General features: G+C 41.6%; 3 protein-coding genes across 5 annotated transcripts in view; all 3 read left to right on the top strand.

The window, feature by feature from the left end:
* The first annotated feature begins 853 nt into the window (after positions 1-853).
* Positions 854-13,495, top strand: gpr156 (G protein-coupled receptor 156). The gene is made up of 10 exons (XM_059343129.1): positions 854-1,025; positions 3,741-3,893; positions 7,917-8,044; positions 8,138-8,273; positions 8,358-8,468; positions 9,119-9,244; positions 9,554-9,649; positions 9,789-10,025; positions 10,680-10,838; positions 11,634-13,495. The coding sequence occupies exons 2-10, from the start codon at positions 3,777-3,779 to the stop codon at positions 12,960-12,962; spliced, it is 2,439 nt and encodes an 812-aa protein (XP_059199112.1). The 5' UTR covers positions 854-1,025; positions 3,741-3,776; the 3' UTR covers positions 12,963-13,495.
* On the top strand, positions 5,594-7,344 carry LOC131979194 (E3 ubiquitin-protein ligase TRIM39-like). The gene has a single exon (XM_059343130.1). It carries the CDS (start codon positions 5,594-5,596, stop codon positions 7,238-7,240), a length of 1,647 nt encoding a protein of 548 aa, XP_059199113.1. The 3' UTR covers positions 7,241-7,344.
* Positions 13,496-16,373: 2,878 nt separating the features above from the next.
* gsk3ba (glycogen synthase kinase 3 beta, genome duplicate a) overlaps positions 16,374-23,469 on the top strand; it is a 35,779-nt gene continuing 28,683 nt past the window's right edge. The window contains exon 1 of one of the 3 annotated variants that reach the window (XM_059342711.1): positions 16,374-17,213. In XM_059342711.1, coding sequence (XP_059198694.1) covers positions 17,126-17,213 — 88 coding nt within the window. In that variant the 5' untranslated portion in view covers positions 16,374-17,125. The remainder of the gene's footprint in view (positions 17,214-23,469) is intronic. The other 2 variants (XM_059342710.1, XM_059342712.1) reach the window with 2 other exon arrangements.

Raw genomic sequence — 23,469 nt, forward strand, 5'->3', positions numbered from 1 at the left:
AAAAAGTAAGATTTATCACAGTGCTTAAACGCCTGAAGGATTCTGGATTTTAGCCCGGGGGATTCAATTTTCTTAAAACCAAACATTAAAAGGAGAGGATATTTTAGAATGTTTTAGCAGATTATGAACTGAAGTGCACCCAGGAGAAAGATAGAATAATAGGGTTGATGACTGGATGAATGTATATCGCATATTTTTCTTCTTCTTTCATAATGTGTCTTTGTGTCTCTGCTCCTCACTTACAGCTGTCAGTGGTGGTGACACTCCCTCATCAGGAATGACCCTGAGTGTAGGCTCACACTATAAATCTCCGTGACGTCTTAATAACACCTTTATGGTGGAACAAATGCAGAAATATTTCTGCTGGCTCACTGCACTCAGACAGAAGCTCTTTTTCTGTCTTCAGAAGTGATTTACCATTTGCCAACCTGCTATTTTGCCAATCTCTCTGCCATCCCTAATGGAGGCTCGCTTTTTTTTTTTTGGAAAAACAAAATAGAGATAATGTGTGTTTCTCTTTCCATTGAAACAAGTGATGTTATTCAGTGTATTTATTTGCAGTGTGCCGCCCTGTCCCATATGCCACCCAGTCCCCCGGGGGCTCCTGAAACATGCTGCACCCACACTGTCACAACCCTCCTGAACCACATGGGTCACAGCACACTCTCAGACCCATTTGGTGGGCAGTTGGAGCTGAAAAGCTTACAAAAGAAAGAGAGGGAGAGAAAGAGAGCACACACACACAAACACACCTCGTGTCCCTGACACACACACACACACACACACGCCTCTTTCCTCAACGCCGGCAGTCCGCTGTTCCTTCCTTGAGTGACAGGATCTTCTCTGGTTTGGACTGACACTTTACTAACATACCAAGTCGTGGGATTCATTACAACTCTGCAGCCATGGGACTTTTGTAGCTATGTTATGTAACATTTTATCCAAACATTTACTTCTAATTTTTACCGGAAAGTTTTTTGCGCGATGGAGCCTGGCGAGATCCTCCGCGCGCTTTGGAGACCGAGGTTTGTTCTTTTAAACTTTTCTACTTTTGTCTATTTTGTTTCTTCTTTTTATCTCTTCTACATCTTTATTTCTTCTCATTTTACCGATAAGTTTTACATTTTACCGTGCATCTGCATCACTACAGCCGAGGGGGATGAGCACATGTTTACGCACGTCTCTTGCAAAAGTGAATTGCTCTGCTTCTGCTGGACATAAATTAATATGAATTTTACATAATGTAGCTACAATTGAATGCCTTTTAACTCAATAGTAAACCACCATAATCGTCACTTCTAATGTATAATTTCCTTTTTAAAATGATCGTTGGTGAACTAATATCTTATTTACTGTAAAATACTGTGGGACATTTATCCAGGTGTTTTGGTTGAAATGGTCACATCTCGTACAGCATAGTGCAGACTCCATAGTTCAGCTAAAAATGACTTGTCACAATTTTTTTATAAGCTGGAGTTACTGATACACATTAAGTATATTTTACTTAATGATGTAGTTTTTTTGTAGTAGTAATTAAGAGTAAGTCTAGTCCTTGGCCTACTAAATAAAGAGTATATTTAATGTAAAGTACTCCATAGAATTGTAGATGTTTTTAGTAAAAAATCAAGTTTAAGTGTACTACACTAAATAAACATTTGTTAGATCCACTTTTCTTAAGTCAAAAAAGTACCTTTACTTAGTAGTTTTAAAAGGTTTCTGTTTGCATGTTTTTTTTCCTTAAAACAATGGTTTACTAGTTAGAATATTCAGTGTAGAACCAGGCTGTAAAATGCACAAATGTGCCCAGAAATGACGTGTGCTGGCCGGGTCTCAGGCAGGATTTCAGTGCCAGTAATTGCATTCTAACTCAGCTTAAAGAATAAACTTATAAACGGATTACTGACTAAGGAGGAATGTTTCAATATTGGCCCCTGAACTGGGCTTTACATCTGGCATCGCCCATGGTTACACCGCTCTAATCTCAAAAGAGAAACAGTGAGACTGACAGGACGATGAATAGACTTCACTCCATTTCTTTTATTCAAAGGTGCATGGTTAAGACCGTGCTAAACTCTATTCTGTCTCTCTGAGCCCTGAGGTTTGTCAGAAATAGGTGAAATATTACCCATAGTTTTATAAATTAAAGAAAAATGGGAGTTAAAGAGAGGCCCAAGGGTGAGGGAACAAGTGAAAGCTAAGCTGTGCACAGGTTGGGCCCGCCCCTCATTTAAGTAAGACATCCAAGGCCACAGGTAGCTCAGGTATTACTTGTGGTTTAGCCTTCAGGACTTCAAAAGACACTCCTCATGACTATTCTGAACTGTCAAAACATGTCGATAAAACCTACCTCTGCCTGGGGAAGGGCCCTGCTCTTGCAGCTCACACACTGACCCCCACGGCTGAATGTTGGCCGACCTTTGTTGACCCCTGCAGGGTGGCGGGTTTTCTCCCAAACTGAAAGCTACAGAGGCAGGATTTTGAAAAATAACAAAAAAAAACAAGAGCGGAAATGCCTCTCTCTGTCGGCTTTTCCTACGGGAAACAGCAGAACTGTGATCTAAACTTGGAAAGTGACGACAGGACATGAACAGGAACTCCAGACATTTCCCAGATATGCTGCCCTGCGGGCTTCATTGTTCTGTTGACACCATTCATTTCTAGAAATGGGGCTTCACTCACTTACATACACCTAGGAAATCTTTAAAAAAAGACCATCTTTATCTCATGTTGGGTAGATTAATGTATAGTTTATGTCCCATATTCAAATCGAATTTAAAGATTCACACACTGCTATGTTTTGACTGAATCCCAACTATCACAGAGCGCTCTGGCTATCTTAGTCATACAGACAATGACGATATGCGCTGCCTAATAACACAGTACTCATGTAAAACACTCACCTGTCTGCCAGTTTGTATCGATACAAGTGGTCTTACATTGGAAACATGCAGCTGAGTCACTGCAGCGTTTACAGTGATCAGACTCACAGTCTGTGCCAGTTACAGCTCAGAGTATCAGGTGATACCATGCCGCATAATTAAATCCGCAACATGTCAGTGCAGCACAGGTAGACCCATAAAAATGCCTGTGGCAAGTGTGACAAACAGTTGTTTGGTGATTCTCTCCAAAGTTCAAGTCTTTATTCTCAGATGCCTTATATAACCCAGCTGATTGCAGACTGTGGCCCTCACTGAAACTGCAAATTGTAGCTGTGGTATATTGCAATTGTTAATTTTCTTCAGTTTAGCTCTGCCTTTTCGCCTTGTGCACAGATGAGTAACAGAGAAGAGTGTGTTCCTGGGTTCGCGGGTTCACCTCAGTGATGACGTCATGTTAGTGGAAATTGAGGATAAGCAGAAACACACAGACTTCCTGTCACACAGACCAAGTTCAGTATCTCAATTTGTTCTGTGGTGGAAAATAACTGAAACTTTATTTGCGCATTCAACTTTAATTTCATCCTAAACTTAATGTCTGTTAGGTTTATTTGTGATTTTTTTCTTGTAATATCAGCAAAGTGAAAATCACATCCATGCTCCCATCACTTCTAGAGGTTTCTGCCATAGCACCACACTGTGGTGGCCAAAAGTCTTACAACTGTTAGTTAGACCTGGAAACAGGAGCAGGACTTTGCATATAACGTGTTTCCCCTGGGGTCTAGTGAGTACTGTTTTGGAGCTCAATGAGTGTTTAATTGTCCAATGTCATCATATCTGTCATATTATCTGTTTGTTCCTCAGGATGTGCGTGTGAGAGTGGACAGACTGGGGTCAGTCATGGAGCCTGAGCTGAACTGCAGCTCCCAGTGTGATTCCCCACTCTGCTTCATCCAGTCAGGAGTCAGCAGGCAGGAGGGCCTGGACATTCTGCAGAGACTATGCAGTCTCAGCACGGTAATCACACATGTCCAACAATAGCAGGCACAGAAATATAGAGCACATATCTTACCATGTAAACAGATATATATGGTTACATGCTTGTGTATGCATGTACATATATACTGTATAGTATATATAGACACACACACACACACACACACACACACACACACGTGTCAGCAGACATAGCTTTATGAAATCCAGCACGGCTAGCCAACAGAATATTTTTGGCACTCCAAAAGGTTAAAGGGTAAAAGCATATCCTATATAGCCTACACCAATCTGGGTTAATTGATGTAGGCTATTATTTTGACAGTGCTTCTAAAAAACCCTCATCTTACAACAAATTTATTAACATACAAGGACTACAGATTGGAGTAAACCAGGAATAAACTATGTAAGAAAAAACAGCATAACTTATTGTTAGTAATTTTATTAATGTGGTATGAAGAAAGCAAAATATTATTACTATTTTAAGAAAGTTACAATTAATTTGCACATTGTGCAAAATCACGATAGGCACATTAAGATACTTGTCTGCTGCATCTGTGTCTGTCTTCATGAAATGATTGACAGAGAGCCTCCACCCACCTGATCGTGTGATACTTCAAATTAGGACCCATCTGTGTTATTGTATCTATTAAAACCGCATATGCTGCAATTATGTGCTTCTAACTGGTGGCTCTCAATACATTGTTATTATTTTTAAAAAGCACTAATAAATACAGAAACAAAAAACAATGTTATGAAGTCACTGGGAACAATTTGAGTGTCATGAACAATTGAAAAGAATTGAAAGATTTAAGACATGTGAGACATGACAAATCATATACTTCTGGAGTTAGCATGTCCCCCAGTTTGTTAATGACAGAAGGCTGAATTACATACAATATTACTTACATTTTTAAATAACTTTTAATCATTGCAGTTTTTGTAAACACGTCCACTGATAAACTTCTGTGTTTGGCTTAAAATGTTGGAAATGTCCATCATAAATCACTGAAAAATAAACACATTGAATGAAATCACACACAGTAATGAAAGCAAGTTATGTATCACTTGGGATGTCAGTTCAACAGTAGAGATCTGGAACTATAATGCTGTTGGACTAGTGAAGCTATGTTTAGTATCGCCTCAGTCACTGGTGCCTTTAAGAGAAGAGCAGCGCCCAGCAACATGAGGCGGGCACAAGAACGTCAAGTGTGACTTTCCAAATAGAAACTAAAGTAGCAGCGCCACTGTGTCAGGGAACACAAACAATGTCCTATAGACTCCTTTCCTCTCCGTGCTTAACCACATAAAAGCGAGGTAAGTTATCTCTTTGATTTTTCTTCACGCTTTATGATGTTAATTTAAGCACTCATCAGTTCAAAGTGCAGATATCATCTTCACCTAAGGGGAAGGGAACACTGTGCTGCACTGTATGTGCTTTGTTATTATAATGGATCATGTGACAAGATTGTATTTTAATGTACAATTTTATTTGATCTTTATATACAAACTATTTTGCTTTTTTATTGCTTGTTGAACTGAGCGGACATGAAAACTGTTGATGAAATGTTACACCATGCATTTGTTACTATTTGTGGACATAGACAGCTCACCAGGCACAACTGTTTTAAACCTAACAGTGTAGACAGAAAAAAATCCAAGGACCATTGCCAACTTCTTCCATAAAATCCCACCTGCTTTTCTCTCTGGATGTGTTCCCAGACATGGCTACTGCTGGCAGTGTGCTGACTGAGGAGCAGCTTCTTTGCCCCATCTGTCTGGATTTGTTCAACCAACCGGTATCCACTCCTTGTGGGCACAACTTCTGCAGGGACTGCATTCAAGGATACTGGCACAGCGCTAATCTGTCGCAGTGTCCCATGTGCAAGCAGAAGTTCTACAGGAAGCCCGAGCTTAAAGTTAATGTCTTCATATCTGAGGTTGCTTTGCAGTTTAAGAAATCATTGGAAAAGAAAGATGAAAATGAAGCAAGTACTGCGGACCAATCATCAGGCCATGAAGGGGATGTGTTGTGTGATGTGTGTGTTGGAAAAGGAGTCAAAGCTCTTAAATCCTGCCTGGACTGTTTGGCCTCCTTCTGTGAGACTCACCTGGAGCCCCATCATGTTCTAGGCACTTTCAAGAAACACCGCCTGATCGACCCCATGATGAACATGCAAAATAGAGTGTGTAAGAAGCACGAGAAACTCCTGGACCTGTTCTGTAACACTGACCAGACATATGTGTGCCATACCTGCATTAAAAGAGACCACAGCACTCATCATACTGTACCCATAGAGGATGTGAGCAGAGACAGGAGAGCTCATATTGGAAGGATAAATGCAGAGGTGGAAGAAATGATTCACGGCCGACTTGAGAAAATCAGTGAAATCAATCAAAGTCTTCAGCTCAGCAGAGGGAATACAGAGAGAGAGATTGAGGAGAGTTTGCAGGTCTTCAACAATCTGCTCCACATTGTCCAGAGAGGCCAAGCTGAGGTGGTGGAGGCAATTGATGCAAAGCAGAAACAAGTTGAAGGCAAGGCCAGAGGACTTATCATGGAGCTGGAGAAGGAGATCGATGACCTTAGGAGGAGAAACGCTGAGCTGGATCAGCTCTCGCACACAGAAGACAACCTCTACCTTATCCAGAGCTTTCCAGCTTTCTCCACACTGCCAGCCACCAAAGACTGGTCAAACACATGCGTGGAAAGTGCTGTATATGTGGGAACAGTGAGGAGGGCAGTCAGGAGAGTAGCGTGTCAGCTGGAGGAGACAGTAAAGACTGAGGTGAAGAGGCTATGTGAGACCGAATTTCAGAGGGCTCAGCAATGTGCTGTGGATGTGACTCTGGACCCTGATACAGCGCATCCCAAACTGGTGCTGTCTGAAAACAAGAAACAGGTCTTTCACAGTGATTTAGCGCTGAGCCTCCCGGACAACCCAGAGAGATTTTACCCTGGTGTCAGCGTTTTGGGTAAAGAGAGTTTCTCCCTAGGCAGGTTGTACTATGAGGTCCAGGTGAAAGGCAAGACGGAGTGGGATGTTGGAGTTGGGCTTGAATCCATCAACAGAAAAGGAGGGAATATATTAAACCCTGAAACAGGCTATTGGGCCCTCGGGATGAGGAAGGACAAGAGCTACTGGGCCCTCAGCAGCACTCCTATCCGTGTGCCACTGGTTGGGAAGCCCCAGAGAGTCGGGGTGTATGTGGATCTGGATTGGGGGCAGGTTTCCTTTTATGATGTCGACGCTGCTTCTCATATCTACTCATTCACTGGATACTCGTTCAATGAAAGACTTTTCCCCTACTTTAACCCTCGGCGTAATCATGGTGGAGTCAACTCTGCTCCTCTGATCATTTCACCTTGAAATCTAGTCCTCCAACTCATACGACCACATGGATCATTTGTTCTGACCCTCTAATACGACCCACGGCAGATCAACACGTCCTCATAACTAATGGCCGCTGTTTTTAAACATGTGGTTCACTTTGTAATCGCAGTTCTAGTTGCAGTTGGAGTCCAGTATTGTTTTGGTACCAAAACTACTTGGTCAGGTTTAGAAAAAGATTGTGATTTAGGTTAAAATTAACTGCATTTGCTATGTTATTTTCTTTTCTTTTTATTATTTCACTTCCGTAGGTAAGTACATGATATACTTAAGTATTTATGGTGCATTTATTTGAACTATCAATCTCTCCTTCCTCTGTGGACTTTGTAGTTATTTATACTACGGTACTTTGTCAATTGACTTTGTCCTTTGCTCCAGTCATAATTACAAACAATTTTTAATTTTTAACATTTCTCATTCTTAAATGATAGCTAGCCAAGGTCTAGCATGATGTTTGCTCTTTTTGCCCTAATAAAGTTTGTTAACTCAACTGAATCCTGTGTAGTTCTTTTTTTTTTGCTTTTACATTTGTCCTTACAAAACGGAGGGTTCAGAACATATAAAAACACTCATCAAATTATGCACATGTGTATAATCTTCACCTGTTGTATTGTAGATTCAATTTTAAGGGGTTTGCATGTGCATGTGTGTGCAGATGGCCGTGGAGCTCCCGAGGCGCTCTCTCTCTCCAGTGTTAAATGCTGTGGTGTGGACGCTGCTCTCCTGTGGCATCCTGCTGGCTTTCTGCTTCCTCCTCTTCACCCTGCGCTTCAAAAACAACAGGTAGAGTACAAAGTGAAACACATCTATAAACATTAAAGAGCTATAAAGCTCAATTTACTGATCAATTGTGTATGTTGGCACATGTGTTATCAGGATAGTGAAGATGTCCAGTCCCAACCTGAATGTCCTGACTCTCTTCGGAAGTGTCCTCACCTACAGCAGCGGCTTCCTGTTTGCTGTGGGTGAACGATCACACTCACAAGGAGGAGCGTCCGCCGCTGTGCTACAAGTAAGTCTCAAAGTCTCATCCAATCCTTCACTACACTGTCGGTTTAGTTTTTGTTGTATAATGATGCAATGTTCTCCCCCGCAGGCTCGGATATGGATTCTTTGTGTTGGCAGTACTCTGGTGTTTGGCCCAATTTTGGGGAAGACGTGGAGACTGTACAGAGTGTTCACCCAGCGAGTGCCTGACAAGAGAGTGGTAGGTATCCTGGTGGTCGTGTCTGTTTCCAGTATCGACAACCTTGTATTGTCTTTATTTTTGTTACCCAGGATGCATTCATTAAAATATTTTTTCAGAGGGTAGTTTTGATGATGAACAGTCTTGTTTTGAGAAGGGTAAGATTATAATTAAAGCAGCAGAAGATGATGAATGCCAGACATTTCACTTGATTACATCTCTTTTTGTTTACTGCTGATTTTCAAAGCTTCTTTATTAAACATGTATTATGTATAATTCCCAAATGAAGAACATCTTATTTTTCGGTGTCGCTTGTTTGTTTATGTTTCTGTAAAGGCAGAATACGTAGAATTTACCTAAATGTCAATGAATAGACGACATTAATTAATTACTATTATTTTTTGCCTCATTAAATACTGGAATGATTAGATAAATTCAGATTCATGTTTCCCAATATTTTGTGTTCTGATATAAAACTGGATCTGAATACAGAATGATTTTTCTCTCTCTTGTTTTTTCTTTAACTTTCTTTTATGTATCACTTCCAAAAGAGAAACTATTGACAGTTTTTTCAGAACTGGAGTCTCCCAAAATGACATTGATGAAAATGCCTCATAATGGCTTAAAGATTCTTTGGATGACATGACCTTTGACTTTACTTTCTGTCTTAGATCATCCGAGACATCCAGCTGATGGGTATGGTGGCTCTCTTGATCTTGGTGGACATGCTGATTCTAACTGCCTGGAACCTCACAGATCCCATCAGGTGTTCACGATCTGTCGGAGCTGTTGTCAAGGTAGAATTTAATGGTGATTTCGTTGAGCTGCAGAGCAGGTTGTAAAACTGTGAGATTGTTTAGTTGATTACAGAACAGTTTGATGATTGTGACACGTAGCAACACATTCTTTTATCTGACTGTTTATCGATGTTAAATTACAATTGTTAGATTTTTAGGAAATTGTAGGAGAGTTTGATTTTGTGACTGCGAAATCACAAACTCCCTCATCCTCCTATCTTAATGTAATTAATGCATGAACATGTTGATGGTATAGCCAGACATATTCAGGTTTCAGATGACTCATACTATGTTTTTTTTCTGGTCTAGGTGTTGGAGAGAGACATTTCCTACTCTTTATCTCAGCTGGACACCTGCTCCTCTGTATACTCAGATCTGTGGATTATCATTATTGCTGTTCAGAAGGTAAGTTAACTTTATTCTGTTGCAATGCAATTATAAGATAAATGACTGCTTAGAGGTCCTTTGTCGCTATGATGATGTCATTTTTTTATTTAGATTTCTGTGTCCTTTGTCCTCACTATGTACCTACATTTCTCCTTAGGGTGGTCTTCTCCTCTATGGGACTTATCTAGCCGGACTGACCAGTAACGTCAGCCACCCTCCAGTCAACCAGTCTCCCACCATTATAACTGCCGTCACTTTGGTCACTATCTTTTCTGCTGTGGCCGTCCCTGTGTCGATCTTCCTGCAGGCCTGGCCCAACCTGGTGTACAGCACTGTGGCTGGAGCCATTTTCATCTGCACACTGGCTACCAACTGCATGCTGTTTGTGCCTCAGGTAAGAAAAAAAAAAGCTCAAGATACAAATACAGGATGCATGAGCTAAAACACCAAAATTTCTAGCTGCAAGATCTGGAGAAAGTGCAGGATTTTGTCTTTATCCTTTGACATCTTTTTGATGACACTGGCACTTTTGGAGTATCTCTCAAGCAGAAACCACTAGGAAAGGGGTTTTTATTTTTTAGGTAGAATCGTCATCTAATCATAGGGTCTTGTGTCTGGAAACCAGCATAATAAACAGTAAATCAGCCAGGCAGGAACTCTAGATAGACAGATGACGGATGAATGACTTTTCCCCTTTGTTTTGACAGAAGTAGTAAATTCTATGAATGACTGTGGTTCCCACACCTCTGTTCTCCATATGCGTGTTGATTTGCCTTGTCTGTCAGTAGAGTGTGACTCACACAGTAGGTGAGAATGAGTCAAAACTACGTAGGATGTTGAAATCAGGTTTATGACTCTCTTAAGTGTCTGGCAGTGGGTTGATGTCACAATAAAGGAATGTGTCTTCAGTGAAGAGGAAGGAAATATTTGAATAATGAGCAATACGCACACACACCTGGCCATAAGGTCCTGGGAGAGATGGTTCTGGTACCATTGACTACGTGCCTGTTTCATGGTATTACTGAAGTGCTGTTTCATTATCCTGCAGCTGACCCAGTGGCGACAGTTTGAAGAGGACCAGAACAACCCAAGTCAGATGGCCAAGTATTTCAGCAGCCCCAGTAAGAGCCAGCCCTCGGTGTACAGCCAGGATGAGATGTACTACCTGCTGGGGGAGAACAACTCCATGAAAAAACTCCTAACAGAGGTACAGAATCTACCATTCAGCCTATCTTTTGGAGCAAGGTTTTTTTTTTTCATCTTGTGATGACACAGATATTTGTTCTAATTTGAACATTTGATCCGCCTTTGCCTCACCTACAACATTATATCAGGTGTTTTCTGCACATAGAAAGTATAGTTGGAAATATTACTATAAACACATATCTGTAGGCAATGGGACAAGATTGTGGTATTATAAACTGTCCAAATGGAGGGCAAAAAAGGGGAAAAATAAATCATCACCAGAGAAATAGGTGATGAGTTTGATTGAGATTGAGTATTTTTCATTACATAAAAAACACATTTTTTTGTTTTTGTGTTGTTTACTTTAAATAAAGAAACCACAACAGAAATAACCTTTTTAGGCTTTATCACATATCAGTTATTGTAACGATTGCTGAGCAGACTTATTCTGCACTTTTAATCATGAAATGAATTCAGTCAATGAATTCTTCATTGGGTTAAGTAATTCCTTCGACATGATGCCAACATTAATCTCAAACTGGCAACAGTCCTTCAAAAACATGTTGCTAGACAGATTTCACTTTCACTCTTCCCTCCTTTTCATAAGGGTGACTGTTCTCACCTAAACATCAAATTAAAATATCAAACAGTGGAAATTGGCTGACAAATTTGTAAGTTTTGAAGCCAAAAAATCATTCTAAAGGACACCGGCTGTTAAACAGTATGTTGACAATTGACTGTGCTGTTTGTGTAACAGACATATGCAAAGTTTCTTTAATGCTATTTTTCTCTATGTGTTCTTTGTTACAATTTCCAGAAGAATGCTGTGATTGACAGTCTACAGGAGCAGGTGAATAACGCCAAGGAAAAACTCCTGCGACTCATGTCAGCCAGCCGGCCCCCCGAGGACCAGGACATGGACTCTTTCAACACTAACCTCAACTCCTCCTCCACTCAGACCACAGAGCTTCAGTCTGACGGCCCCTCTTCTTCTTCTTCTCTACCTCAGAGAGACACTCAATCCCAACTCTCACCACGATGTCTCTCCCCTCACCTCACTGCTGCTGCTGTTACACTGTCCTCTGAGCCCCTCTCAGCTCCGAGCCCCTCAGCCCCCATTGTTGCTTCCTCTCCTCTCCCTGATGATATTTATACTGAAAACCAGAGACGTGTCTCTGGCGCTGGACATAGAGACCGAGACAAAATTGAGAAGGGAACAGGGGAGGATCTCAAACAGCCAGTCCAGTCCCCTGGCTTACTCAGGACAGCGGAAGAGACAGTTCACTTTGTCACTTCCCTACAATCCTGTAGAGGGTTAAACCCCTCTCAGGTTGAATCTTTCAACAATCAGACTGGCCTAACATCCCCGCTGGGACCAAATGTCAGACCAACAGGTTTTGTTAGCAGCGAACAGTTGCAGGAGATCCTCCAAGAGCTGAGTGTGGATGCAGTCATGGAACTCGCACTTCGATCACCCGGTCAGACGTCCAGATTGTCCTCTGCACTTTCCCCTCTCTCCCTGCGGACGCCACGCTCCCCTCATCCACCTGTTCTCTTCCGCTACCCCAGCATCTCCCCCTACACTATGAGGAAACGCCGGCCGCCCTTCCACTCCTCCAGGAGAGGGATGAGCCCTCCATGCTACTATGCAGGGTGTGGGAAGATAAGGGAAAACTGTGAAGACCAAAATCCAGCCAGGAACCCGGAGGGGGTCACTGCGGATAGAACCGTCATCCAGGTGCACAACACTGACCTCGAGCTGCAGGAGGAGGACGAGGAGGAGGAGGAGGATGCAGAAGGGAAAGAAATGAAAAGTAAACATCTGAGACATATTTCAAGGTCCCGCAGACGTTCAGCCTTGCCCTGTGCAGATCACACACCCGATGTGGAAGCCGGTGGTGATAATGAGCAGCGCCACAGACGCATTAGAGACTCCTGTGGGTCCTGGGACTCGGACTCCAGCAGCTCGACTGACTATTGTTACTACCACCGACCGTACTGTGATTCCTGCCTGCAGCGAGGCTCTCTCCTGTCCTCGGACAGCTCCTCAGACTCTTCTGACAGCGAGTATGAAGACTTCACAGGCCTGTACCGCTCCACACACCCCGTGGTGTTCAAAGAAGACCTCAAACCCACCTTTGTATGAGCACAGGTCCACTGCACTTTACATGTTCATCCATTTCCACCACTTGAATTCATGTCCTTAGAAACATTGTAGCTCGCACACAGTTCATTGTGCATAAAGCTAATGTGCATCTATAATGGGAGATCATTTGACTGTAGGTTTTCACTAAGAATATGTTCTGCATTCTGTCTGAAAAGAACATTTGTGTTCTTAAACATTGCATTGTGGGAAGGTGTAGCTCTTTTATTAGATTTATGAAAACTTTTGTAGCTCACAAGCACACAATACTGTTTACTTTTTAATATTTCTTATGGCATTATTTGCATATTTATGCTTTCAGATGAAATCCCTTACATTCCAAAAATGTCTAAGCCTGACATTTAGAAAAAAGAAATCAAAATTAAAGTTTTTCACTGAACTGTTGAAATGTGCACTATATTAGCTATGTGCAAATGCTGTATTTATTTTAATATTTATAATAAGATGTTTTGGTGAACAGAATCACTTTCTGTCATCTTTTTACTGTTTAATATTGTCATACGCATTCCTTAAAGCATTGTTATATCATTTTATGGTATGGTCTGAATGTTGTAATTTGAGTTTTGCTTTAAAGGGATCCCAAAATCAAAAATACAAATTTTCCCTTTTATCTGTGGTACTGTTTATCTACCTATAGTGTTTTGGTGTGAGCTGGGAGTTTTGAAGATATTTCCCATAAAGAGACAAGCAGTTTGCTTGTGGTGCTCAAAGTGCAAAAACAAAAAAATAATTAAAAAAGTAAAATAAAAGGCAATCTCTCTCTTTCCACAAACCTTGTTGTGAGCACTTTCAAGTAGGTAATATATGTACTTGAAATAAAATAGTTCCTACATGAAACTGCTCACAAAACCTTTGGATTTTAAGAGTAACTGAGTCATGGTTTCTAAAAAGAGAAAGAATAAAGAGTTGCTCAGTTGATTTTTTTCTCTGCTTTGAGGACCATAAGCCAATAACCATCTCTCACACTCAACAACTCCCACCTAAAAAAAGGATAAATAGCACTATGGGTAAAGGGAAAAATATGTATTTTTGATTTTGTACTGAACTGTCCCTTTAATTTTCTACTACATTGTCTAAACAATGCTCTGCATTTACTGTCAGATGCTTCAGCTGGTTAAAGAGACATCAAACCCACAACTGGAAGAACTGGTGAAGATTATCATTAAGAGTATTTTATGTGCAAAGGTCATAGTTTTCTTAAGTGTCTGTCTCATGTGTGTGCTTGAGAAAGAAAAAAAGTGAGTGCCCTGTTGCCACTTCATGTCCATTCTGCATTTTCTCCTGATTTATACAGTGGAGGACAAGCAGCACTCACAGCATGACGAAGCCAAACAGAAAAAGTGTAAACAACTGGCTTGATGAAGGCCTGTATTAACCTAAAAATGACCTAAAAATATGAGCCCCTGTTGAGCCTCCACACTCACATTCCCCCACACATATTACCAGTGTTACAAACCAAGTTGTGTTTTAATGCTGTTATTCTGCTCCAGGTTTGCTATATGTCCGTTAGTTTGAGAGTTATCTTTATATTTCTGCCACAAAGACAAAAACAGAATATAACTCCCCCTCTTTTTAATATTTCTCTTTCCCGTTTTGGCCTCTGTTTCTAACTGCCTCCCACTATCTCCTCTCTGTCTCTCTGTATTTTTTTTTCCGCTAATGGGAAAATGTGTGTTTGCCGGAGGAGGTGTTGCTATATGAAGAGAAAACAGCGTCTCACATTACTTCTGCTCCGCTGCCTGTTTTTGAGACGCTACTGCTCCGTATTCTGCATATGAACCACTAAAGGGCAGCCTGGGAGAAATTCCCTTTGATATGGAGCACAACAGAGTATAAATAGACTACACAAAAGACAGACAGACTACCAGCATCACTGTGCAGGAGGAAAGACTTTCCTGCCAAGTGGCCTGCACTCTGTTCAACATGGTGAATACTGACATGAGGAATAAAAATAGTTGTCAATCAATCACATTTCATTCTCAAAAGAACATGATAGTCCATGGCTATCACTGAACATTTATTATATACTAAATAATAGAGCGAGATTAGTTTTCCTTCAGGCTCTGTTCATGATGGGTTTACAAGCTGTAACAAATGGCTTTAATAATGGTTAATAAATTATTTACTAATGCCTTGTTGTTTTGTTAAGCCATTAATTAAATATTTTTTGGGCTGCATGATGGTAAAAAAAATCCCTTTGACTAATCAGACTGTACGACCACTTTCCTTGGGTTTCAGTGACTTGAACGAAAGATGATTAATTATTATCTTTACTAGGAACAACATTTTACTACCAGCATAACATGAACAGCTTTTTTGTCATAACACAAAACATACAATACAGAGGTGAGAGATTATTTTAGCTCCCTCAATGCTACACACAGATAAATTGTACAATAATAATCAAAGATATAAATAAAAATACAAAAAATGATAATAAAATAGAATTCTAAGACAAAAACAATGGTCAGTCATAATTGCCAACTATTTTGATAATCCATTAATTGATAAAATACATTTGATGCAAAAATTGTATAAAATGCCCATTTCAGCCCTTCAAATAGGGAGATTTCCTGCTTTTTAAACTGAATATATTTGGCTTTTTGGACATTTATAGAAATTGCAGATTATTATTATTATTATTATTATTATTATTATTATTATTGCTGATTATTTATTTATTTATTTATTTATTTATTTCTTCATTCTTTTTTTTTTCTTTTTACCATTAATAGAGCAATTGTTTCCACCTTATAAACCAGGACACCCTATTAAAAAGTAATAAACAGTAATAAACAAAGATGCAGAGGTGAAATTAACCTGGATAAAGAGCTGTGGTGACAAGTCAGCCCTGCACACATGCACACACACGTTATTAAAATTACTAAGCATTATGACACTCATTAAATGGATGTGCCAGAGGGCTGCGTGTATAAGAAAGTGTGGGAGAGAGATAGTGGACGGGCTTCTGTGACTAACATAGCAACAGTGCTGCATGACCTGTGACAGCTGGGTCCGGTTTGAACTGACAGTCTGGTTTTGGAGCCCCATTGGCCGAAAGAGTCATCAATCCTGGTCGCAGATCCGCCCATTGTCCCTGTCGCGGCATGGGAAAAATCCTTTGAAGTCGTGAGGGCGGTGCCAAGAAAATTATGCCATGTGGTGCTCAAGAGCGACATTCTGATTGGACAGCGGGAACATGGCAAACGCCCATTTCTGAAGGATACTCTCTCTGATTGGCTAAAGCGGCCACCCCAGATTCTCCGTTTGCGCGTGCACAGTTTTTCTATGCTCGGTCGCGCTTTACGTCAACAGCGTGAACCTCCTCCGATGACAGCGGAGCAGGCCCCGTAACCCTTTACGGAAACGACGTAGCTAACATGCGCAGCGACAAAGACAGCAAGCCCGAAACCTATGGGGAAGGAATAAAAAAAGAAATTCAGTATCGTCGCACTCTGTGCCTAAAGACCATCGTTTTGTGAGGAGGTCGCTGCCCCGGGAGCCTCGGTGAAGACGCCGAAATTTGACGGCGACGAGGGCGGATTTTGAATTAACGCAGAGCCATTGAATTCGTTGAGGAAGACTGTGGCAACTGGCAGATTTTCCGTCTGTAGGCTAGGGTATAGCGAGGGAGCCGCCATGGCAGTCGGATCATTGAGCCTCCACATCGGGATATGAAGAGGAACTGCATGTGTCCCGAATCGACCAGCAAACGCCGCATTTACCTTTGATCCGAATCGGATCACAAGTGATCTCACCCTTCTTTGTCTTTGTGAAATTGATTCTGCACCCAGACAAGAAATCGCGATTGGTTTTTAATCGGGGGGCCACAGGGAGAGGCCAGATTCATGACTATTTTAGTCGGAGACGTGTATCCAAAGGCCCGCTGAGAGAAAAACCTGGAATATAAAGGAAGAAATGCTGCTCTGATTGACCATTGGTGGGCAAGAAAGGGTAGTTTATTAGGTGATACGAACTAGAGTGAATGATAAAAGGGATCGCTTTCTGACTGTTCCCTGTGAATTATAGTGTTATCCATTTACTGTCATCCTTTTTTTTGGATGATAAGGTTCAGTGAATCGATCTTCCCTGACGTTTAGCAAGTCGCAGTCTCCGAGTCGAGAGAGAATCAAAGGGATTGGATCATGTCGGGTCGGCCCAGGACCACATCCTTCGCTGAGAGCTGCAAACCAGTGCCGCAGCCCTCGGCTTTCGGCAGCATGAAAGTCAGCAGTAAGTACACCCTGTAATTCTAGAGCACCTTTTTCTGCATGCACCAGGCCTAGTGTGACTCCCATATATCCTCGCTAAATGTCTCTACACTAACCAGGCTGGAAATGTGTCAAGCGAGCATGACGTTAGCTCCTGATAGCTTAGCCCTGTCATATATCTGTGTCACTGACTGAGATTGGCCGTGGCTGAGTGGCACACACGCACGCACACTCCTCGACTCAGTGTAAGCACCCATCGCTGCGCTCTGACGCGCCGCCCCGGGGCCGGTCAGCCTGCCCAGGGTTAGCAGGCCGCGCCGGGCAGGGCCGGGCTAAGGGGAAGGTAGTGTTGGCACCGACCCAGGTCAAAAATCAAGCCTCTTCTTTGTACTGCAGATCCGGTCTGATTATTGTCCATTTGAATGTAGATTAGATCTCATAGCGGTGTTACTACATGGCACCAACCGTATGCGTAATTGAGTTAAAGCGATAGGGCCGGTCTATTACGCAACTGTCAAAGCGGAATGTGCGCCCATAGTTGACTCGGGAGAAACTGACGCGATCCGGCAGAGGGCTGGTTCACTGATCCTACAGACTATGCGCCGTGTCGAAATCAGACGTCGCGACGACTGGAGAGTGACACCCAGCAGTATCCTGTTCATGGAGCCACAGTGGCACCGTGCCGGAGGCTGGTTATAGACTGGTCTGCAGAGATGGAGCTGGTCCATACACATGTCTTTTAATACCTGCTTTACATGAGCTCTACTACTATTTCAAGGCACGCCACACTCACTCACCTTTCCACTGCCTGTTATGAGTAATTTCCTTTATGCAAACTGCTATGTTAAGCATTTTATCTCCTTGCATAGACTGCAGATAGTTCACGTATTCAAGTGTCCCCATTAGGGCTGAACTATATGACAACTGTTACTGTCATGGTGGTGTGAGACTAGATATCTAGATACTAGATGTGGGACAAAATATGAGTTTATTAGACTGATCTCGAAATGAATTATTGATGATAATGTCCATAGTATTAATGACTGTCCTGGCTGGCTGGATACATCTACTGTATATCTGCTCTTTCTTATCTTGCATGCGGGCACACTTTGGGTATGCATTTGGGAAAAAACAAGGCTGTTCAGGAATGTTGGTGGTGCTTCAGGGCTGTGATGTGATCATGATGTGTGTTAGTGGGGTGAGGCCTGAAGCTGACGCTCTCCTCTGGGCCTTGGCACTGAAAACCACTCAGTGGACTAGGACACACACACACACACACACACACACACACACACACACATGCATGCACACACACAGGGAGATGCAATGCCATCCCAAATCTTAATACTTATCTTGCCCCAGATATGGGTGTTGAAGCACTGGTGTGTTCCCTGGCAGTGTGTAATGATCATGGTTATATTGCACGTAAAAGGAGAATGCTCTGCAGTTAAAGAAACCTTGTGCTAGTCAGTAAGTCAGCTAAATGTAAGCACTGAAGAATTCTGGGTCTTTGGCCTAATTATTGTTCAGACACAAGCTACTGAATTAGCACCAAATGCGAGGCTGACCTTGTGGATTTAACATTACATGAGCTTAACACCAGTGTTTCACTGGGGTTTTCTCAACTTGAACATGTTTTTCTCCACTGATCTGGTAAGGAAGCACATCAGTAGTCGCCCAATTCATCGTGTGTTAAATAGCTTCATTTCTACGGTGGCCCTGAGAGCTCAACGCACCGCAAACTATAAAAAAAAGCCACACAAATGGACCTTACACAAGAAAATGAGGAAACCTTTTCACCAATTTGACGACACATGCACAAAACAAAAATAAAAGTGCAGAAAATACATACATTTGCTGCAAGAAGTTCACAACACAACGGAAACAAAGCTAAAAAGTGATAGAAAAAGACTGAGTAAGTAGGATGCCAAAACTACCAGGATGGCCTAATAGGTCCAGTTGCAATTTGCAGAATGCAAACCAGCATGCTTTTCTGTCTGTTTTACCCAGAATCCTTTGCACAGCATATATATGACCCAAAAGGTCAAAGTTCAATTCACAACGTGATGATGAAGTGGTATGGCCTAATTGTATGCATACTTCATACAAAAGTACGTTCCTGTAAGGGCCGCTGGAGTACAAACTAAAAGTAAAAGATTTCTCCAGTTTGGAGCATGTCCCAGCCATGTGCATCACTTTTTACTGTCCCCTGGAAACAGTTTACATTGTGTTGTGAGCTTCTCTATTTGCAGCACTTTCTCTAAATTCTGTCCACGTGTTATCATATTGGTGAAGAGCTTTCTTCATTTGCTTGTGTTGCGTTTGTTAGTTGAGCTCTCAGGGCTGCTGTAGATTTGTTCTAGCAGGTGGCGCTCAGCCCCACTGAGGAAAGTATTTGATTGGGTAGATGTCCCCTGTGATAATCAGGCAGTACATGAATCCACAAGGATCTCTCCAACTGTAGTTTAATTAGATTTTTTTTTTTAACGACTTGTCTGCTTACGTTTTAAGTGCTTACTTTTTTTCTTTTTTTGCCTCACAATGATTGATTGAGCTCAAACCCTTGGTATCTCTGGCCAATGATATTTCCTTGCTGTTTATACTGTGTGTCTTCATTTGGGTATTTGGTTCCAGTAAAAAATAAAAAAAGCTTCTCTGGTTAACTATTTTTGTCCTATTTACGTCTGTATGAGTTAGATAGATGTCAACCAGTTCAGCCAGAGTGGGTCCTTTATTGGTAATGAGCTCAAAAACAATCCAACCAGTAACCTGGGGCCTCGTGTATCAACGCTGCGTACGCACAAAAACATTGCATACGCTGTTTTTCCCGCACACGCCACATGTATGAAAAGAGAACTTGCCATGAGAATGTGCGGTGGCACCGCAAACTTTTGTCTGGCGGAAACTACTGTCTATTATGCTCTATTTAAAACGTGTTTCATATCTAAACTCAAACTACACACAACTGGCTTTGTGTTTACAGTTATAGCTCTCGGACAATGGAGGAAAAATGCTGTTTTCCACCCTCAATAACCCGTTCTAAATATGAGGGGATAGAGGATTTTTTTCTTATCATATTTACTGAATTTCCCCTCGGGGATAAATAAAGTAATTTTAAGATTTTATATTTTCTTAAGTCTATATATGTTGCTTTTTACACTATTTTTATTTACCGAATTTTCCTCCTGGGATCAATAAAGTACTTCTGATTTTTAATAAAATGTAGCGCATACAATTTTCACAGATAACCTGCCTTAATTACTGTGTCAAAGTCCAAATCGCCGATTGCTTCTCTTTGGTTTAACATGGAGATGTTAACGCTACAGGTGCACAGCGATCCATGATGCACAGATCCCTCTCTCCTCGTAGAAAAAAACGCGTGTGGGAAATCCTTTCAGAATAAGTCAGGCGTGGTGCATATTTGATCCCATATGTGATGTTTAATAGGGACAGAAAGTTAAGAGTGACTTTTAAACTGATGCGTAAAAAAAGAGACTGGCATGCTCTGGCTGCTCTGTCGGTTTGAAAGGAAAGGAACAACAATGGAGTTTAGACAGTGCATGTGTGGAGGGACACGTCTGCTATGGTGTGGGTCTCTGATCCGGCTGCATTAACAGCTACAGTGACACCTTGTTGCTGATCCCAGACCTGAGGAACCCAAAAGCACATTTTCCTGCCTCCACCTCAGAGATCACCACGTCCATCATGCGTGCAGTGGAAGCACGTTGATTTCCCTTTTTCCCCGATAATCAGTGGAATGCCGGCGATTTAAAGTCATTTGCATATCTTCTGCGTATTCATTTTCGGGAGGAGCCGGGGCGGGGTTGGTGGGTTGTGCATGTGCGCTCATTTCCACGCTGATTGGGATGTATCGAGGAAAGGTGCGCAGAACCTGGCGTAAGCACAGTTTGATACATATGGAGCTGAGTTTGCGTACCTACTTTTTTAGTTTTGGGAGTACGGCATCTTTCAGTATGAAACCTACGCACTCTTTGATACATGAGGCCCCGGAGAGCAACCTTCATTGGATTGAATGTGGCACCATCATGTTACTCAGTTCTCTTCCATGAAGTGAAGAGGTTAAGTAGCATGTTATCGAGGTAAGAATTGGGTTAAAGGTACTTCACTAAACTGAAATAATCAGACTTCTATTATGTGTCCAGCTGAGAAAATGTTTCAGGAACTGGCTAGATGAACTGGCCATGTTGGCTGGATGATACTGGGCTTGAGGACAGATAATGTGCAGGTTTGAAGCAATTGTATTTGCTGACTCAAACTAAACCCATAATGTAGAACTCAGTGAAGCAACCCCTGAATATAATGTGAAGAATAAAATGTGAGACTACAAAACAGCTTAAGCTATTGTAACACTTTGATTTACTGTACTTTAAATGTTGTCCTTTTCTGGCCTTAAAGGTTATGTTACACATAAATATGCCATTTTTGGACCATACTTGCCATTCTGGGTGAAATGACAGTGAATGCCCTTTACTTCTTGGCAACCATATTCAGTGTACTAAAGATTTATTTTCAGATAAATCACCTAAATGCAGCATAAAAGCACCAATAGTCATCACACCCACAAAAATATCGTCTTTTTATCAATATTAAAGTACTAATGTTTCCTTTACATAAAGCCCCTCCAATGAAAAAATATGTTTTAAACCTTGTTAACATCCATATAACGTCCATATGGTGTTTTTATATGCTACAAAATTACTATAGTGTACCAATGAGAGTTTAAAAAAAGCTTTCAGTCAACCAGGGTTTCATACGTCACATATCAAGGACATAATTCCTTCATCTTGTCTGATGGGGCGTTCCACATCCAAAATAAAAACCAAAGTAATGTTTTTTCTATCAACAGGTGACCACAGCAACTTACATGAACTTTTAAAAAATATCAAAAATCCCATTTGTCATTCAGAGAAACACAATTTGCAATATCAGCCGTGTCATGATTGTACTTTGGACTGAATTTATACAACATCATGTCACCTTGTTACTATCTCACACACACACACACACACACACACACACCTCCACTCATGTGTGTGTGAACAACTTGGCTGATTATCTGAAGCAGCTGTAGTCCTTGTGTATGATCCTGGAAAGAACGTTCTTACCCCTCCTACACAGGCGGACAGGAACACACACACATACACACACACACACACACACACACACACACACACACACACGCATATATATGTTCACACACCCACATGAGCACTCTTTGGTTTTGTTTTTTGGGGTGAGGCAGCTGGCCAAGAACAATAAGCGGCCTGTTTAGCATTTCAAAGCTGCAGCTCTCTCTCTTTCTCTCTCTCCCTCTTTCCCTCTTTTCTCCCCTTTCCTTTCTGCCCCTCTCTCACGCTTTGCAAGTGATGATAGGAACAAAATGAACTAATTATACTCTTTAATACCCAGTGAAACAGAAGGACTTGCGGACAAGACTACAACTGGCAGAATCGCTTGCAGGATTTAAAGGAGAGCTGAGTTTTGATGGATGGAGACATGAGAAGATGATCGCTGTCTGGGCAGTGTGTTGGGTGAAGTCAGTGTGCTGACAGGACCGGGCAGCCATGGCTCTGCAGGCTGTACACCACTGGGATATCTAAAATCTATGCACCCCCATCTTGTCTGGTCAAAAACCCACTGATGCCTTGATGTCTTCGTCCAGGCATTGCTTAGCGAAATGTGTCTGTGTCAGCGATGACATTCCTGCGATCGGATGTTCCATTAACGTAGCAAATTATCTCATCAGCGTTGCAACAGTGGTGGAACATTTTGCACTTTGCATGAGTACCTGGACAGATTAACACAATGCGTTCTTTGCACCTCAGTTTTGTTGTCCAGGAATTTAGCAAACCTTATCATGCATTCCTCACAAACTTTACTTTGCCCTGCAGTCCAGTCAGGTGCATTCCTCACATTGTGTCATCTCAGAGTGTTTGAAGTCACAGTGCATGTGATATAATTTAACTGTCAAACAGTTAATACGTGCTTTATATAGAATCGTATGTGTTTGCCAGATTTCGAAGGGGAATGAACACATCGGCAGTTTGGCATGTGCACATTCTGTTACAGTCACTCGTAGTGATTCAATATAAATAGTGTGAAAATTATCTCTCATTGCTGTATGAATAATGTTTCCACTACAACCGGAAAGTGTCTCATAGATTCACACAGAAAATTACTACCCCTAAAGTGCTGCAAAAGTGGGTGGCTCACTTCAGAAGATTCAAGTATTAAATGGATGCAGACAGTTAATTTCG

This window comes from Centropristis striata, chromosome 10 (assembly GCF_030273125.1).
Source record: "Centropristis striata isolate RG_2023a ecotype Rhode Island chromosome 10, C.striata_1.0, whole genome shotgun sequence".
NCBI classification, from domain to species: Eukaryota; Metazoa; Chordata; class Actinopteri; order Perciformes; family Serranidae; genus Centropristis; species Centropristis striata.

Bases quoted from the DNA above. Each gene is read 5' to 3' on its own strand.
- LOC131979194 (XM_059343130.1), top strand. From the start codon at position 5,594: ATGGCTACTGCTGGCAGTGTGCTGACTGAGGAGCAGCTTCTTTGCCCC.
- gpr156 (XM_059343129.1), top strand. From the start codon at position 3,777: ATGGAGCCTGAGCTGAACTGCAGCTCCCAGTGTGATTCCCCACTCTGC. The intron at 8,274-8,357 runs GTAAGTCTCAAA...TCTCCCCCGCAG, and splicing joins CGTCCGCCGCTGTGCTACAA to GCTCGGATATGGATTCTTTG. The intron at 10,839-11,633 runs GTACAGAATCTA...TACAATTTCCAG, and splicing joins TGAAAAAACTCCTAACAGAG to AAGAATGCTGTGATTGACAG.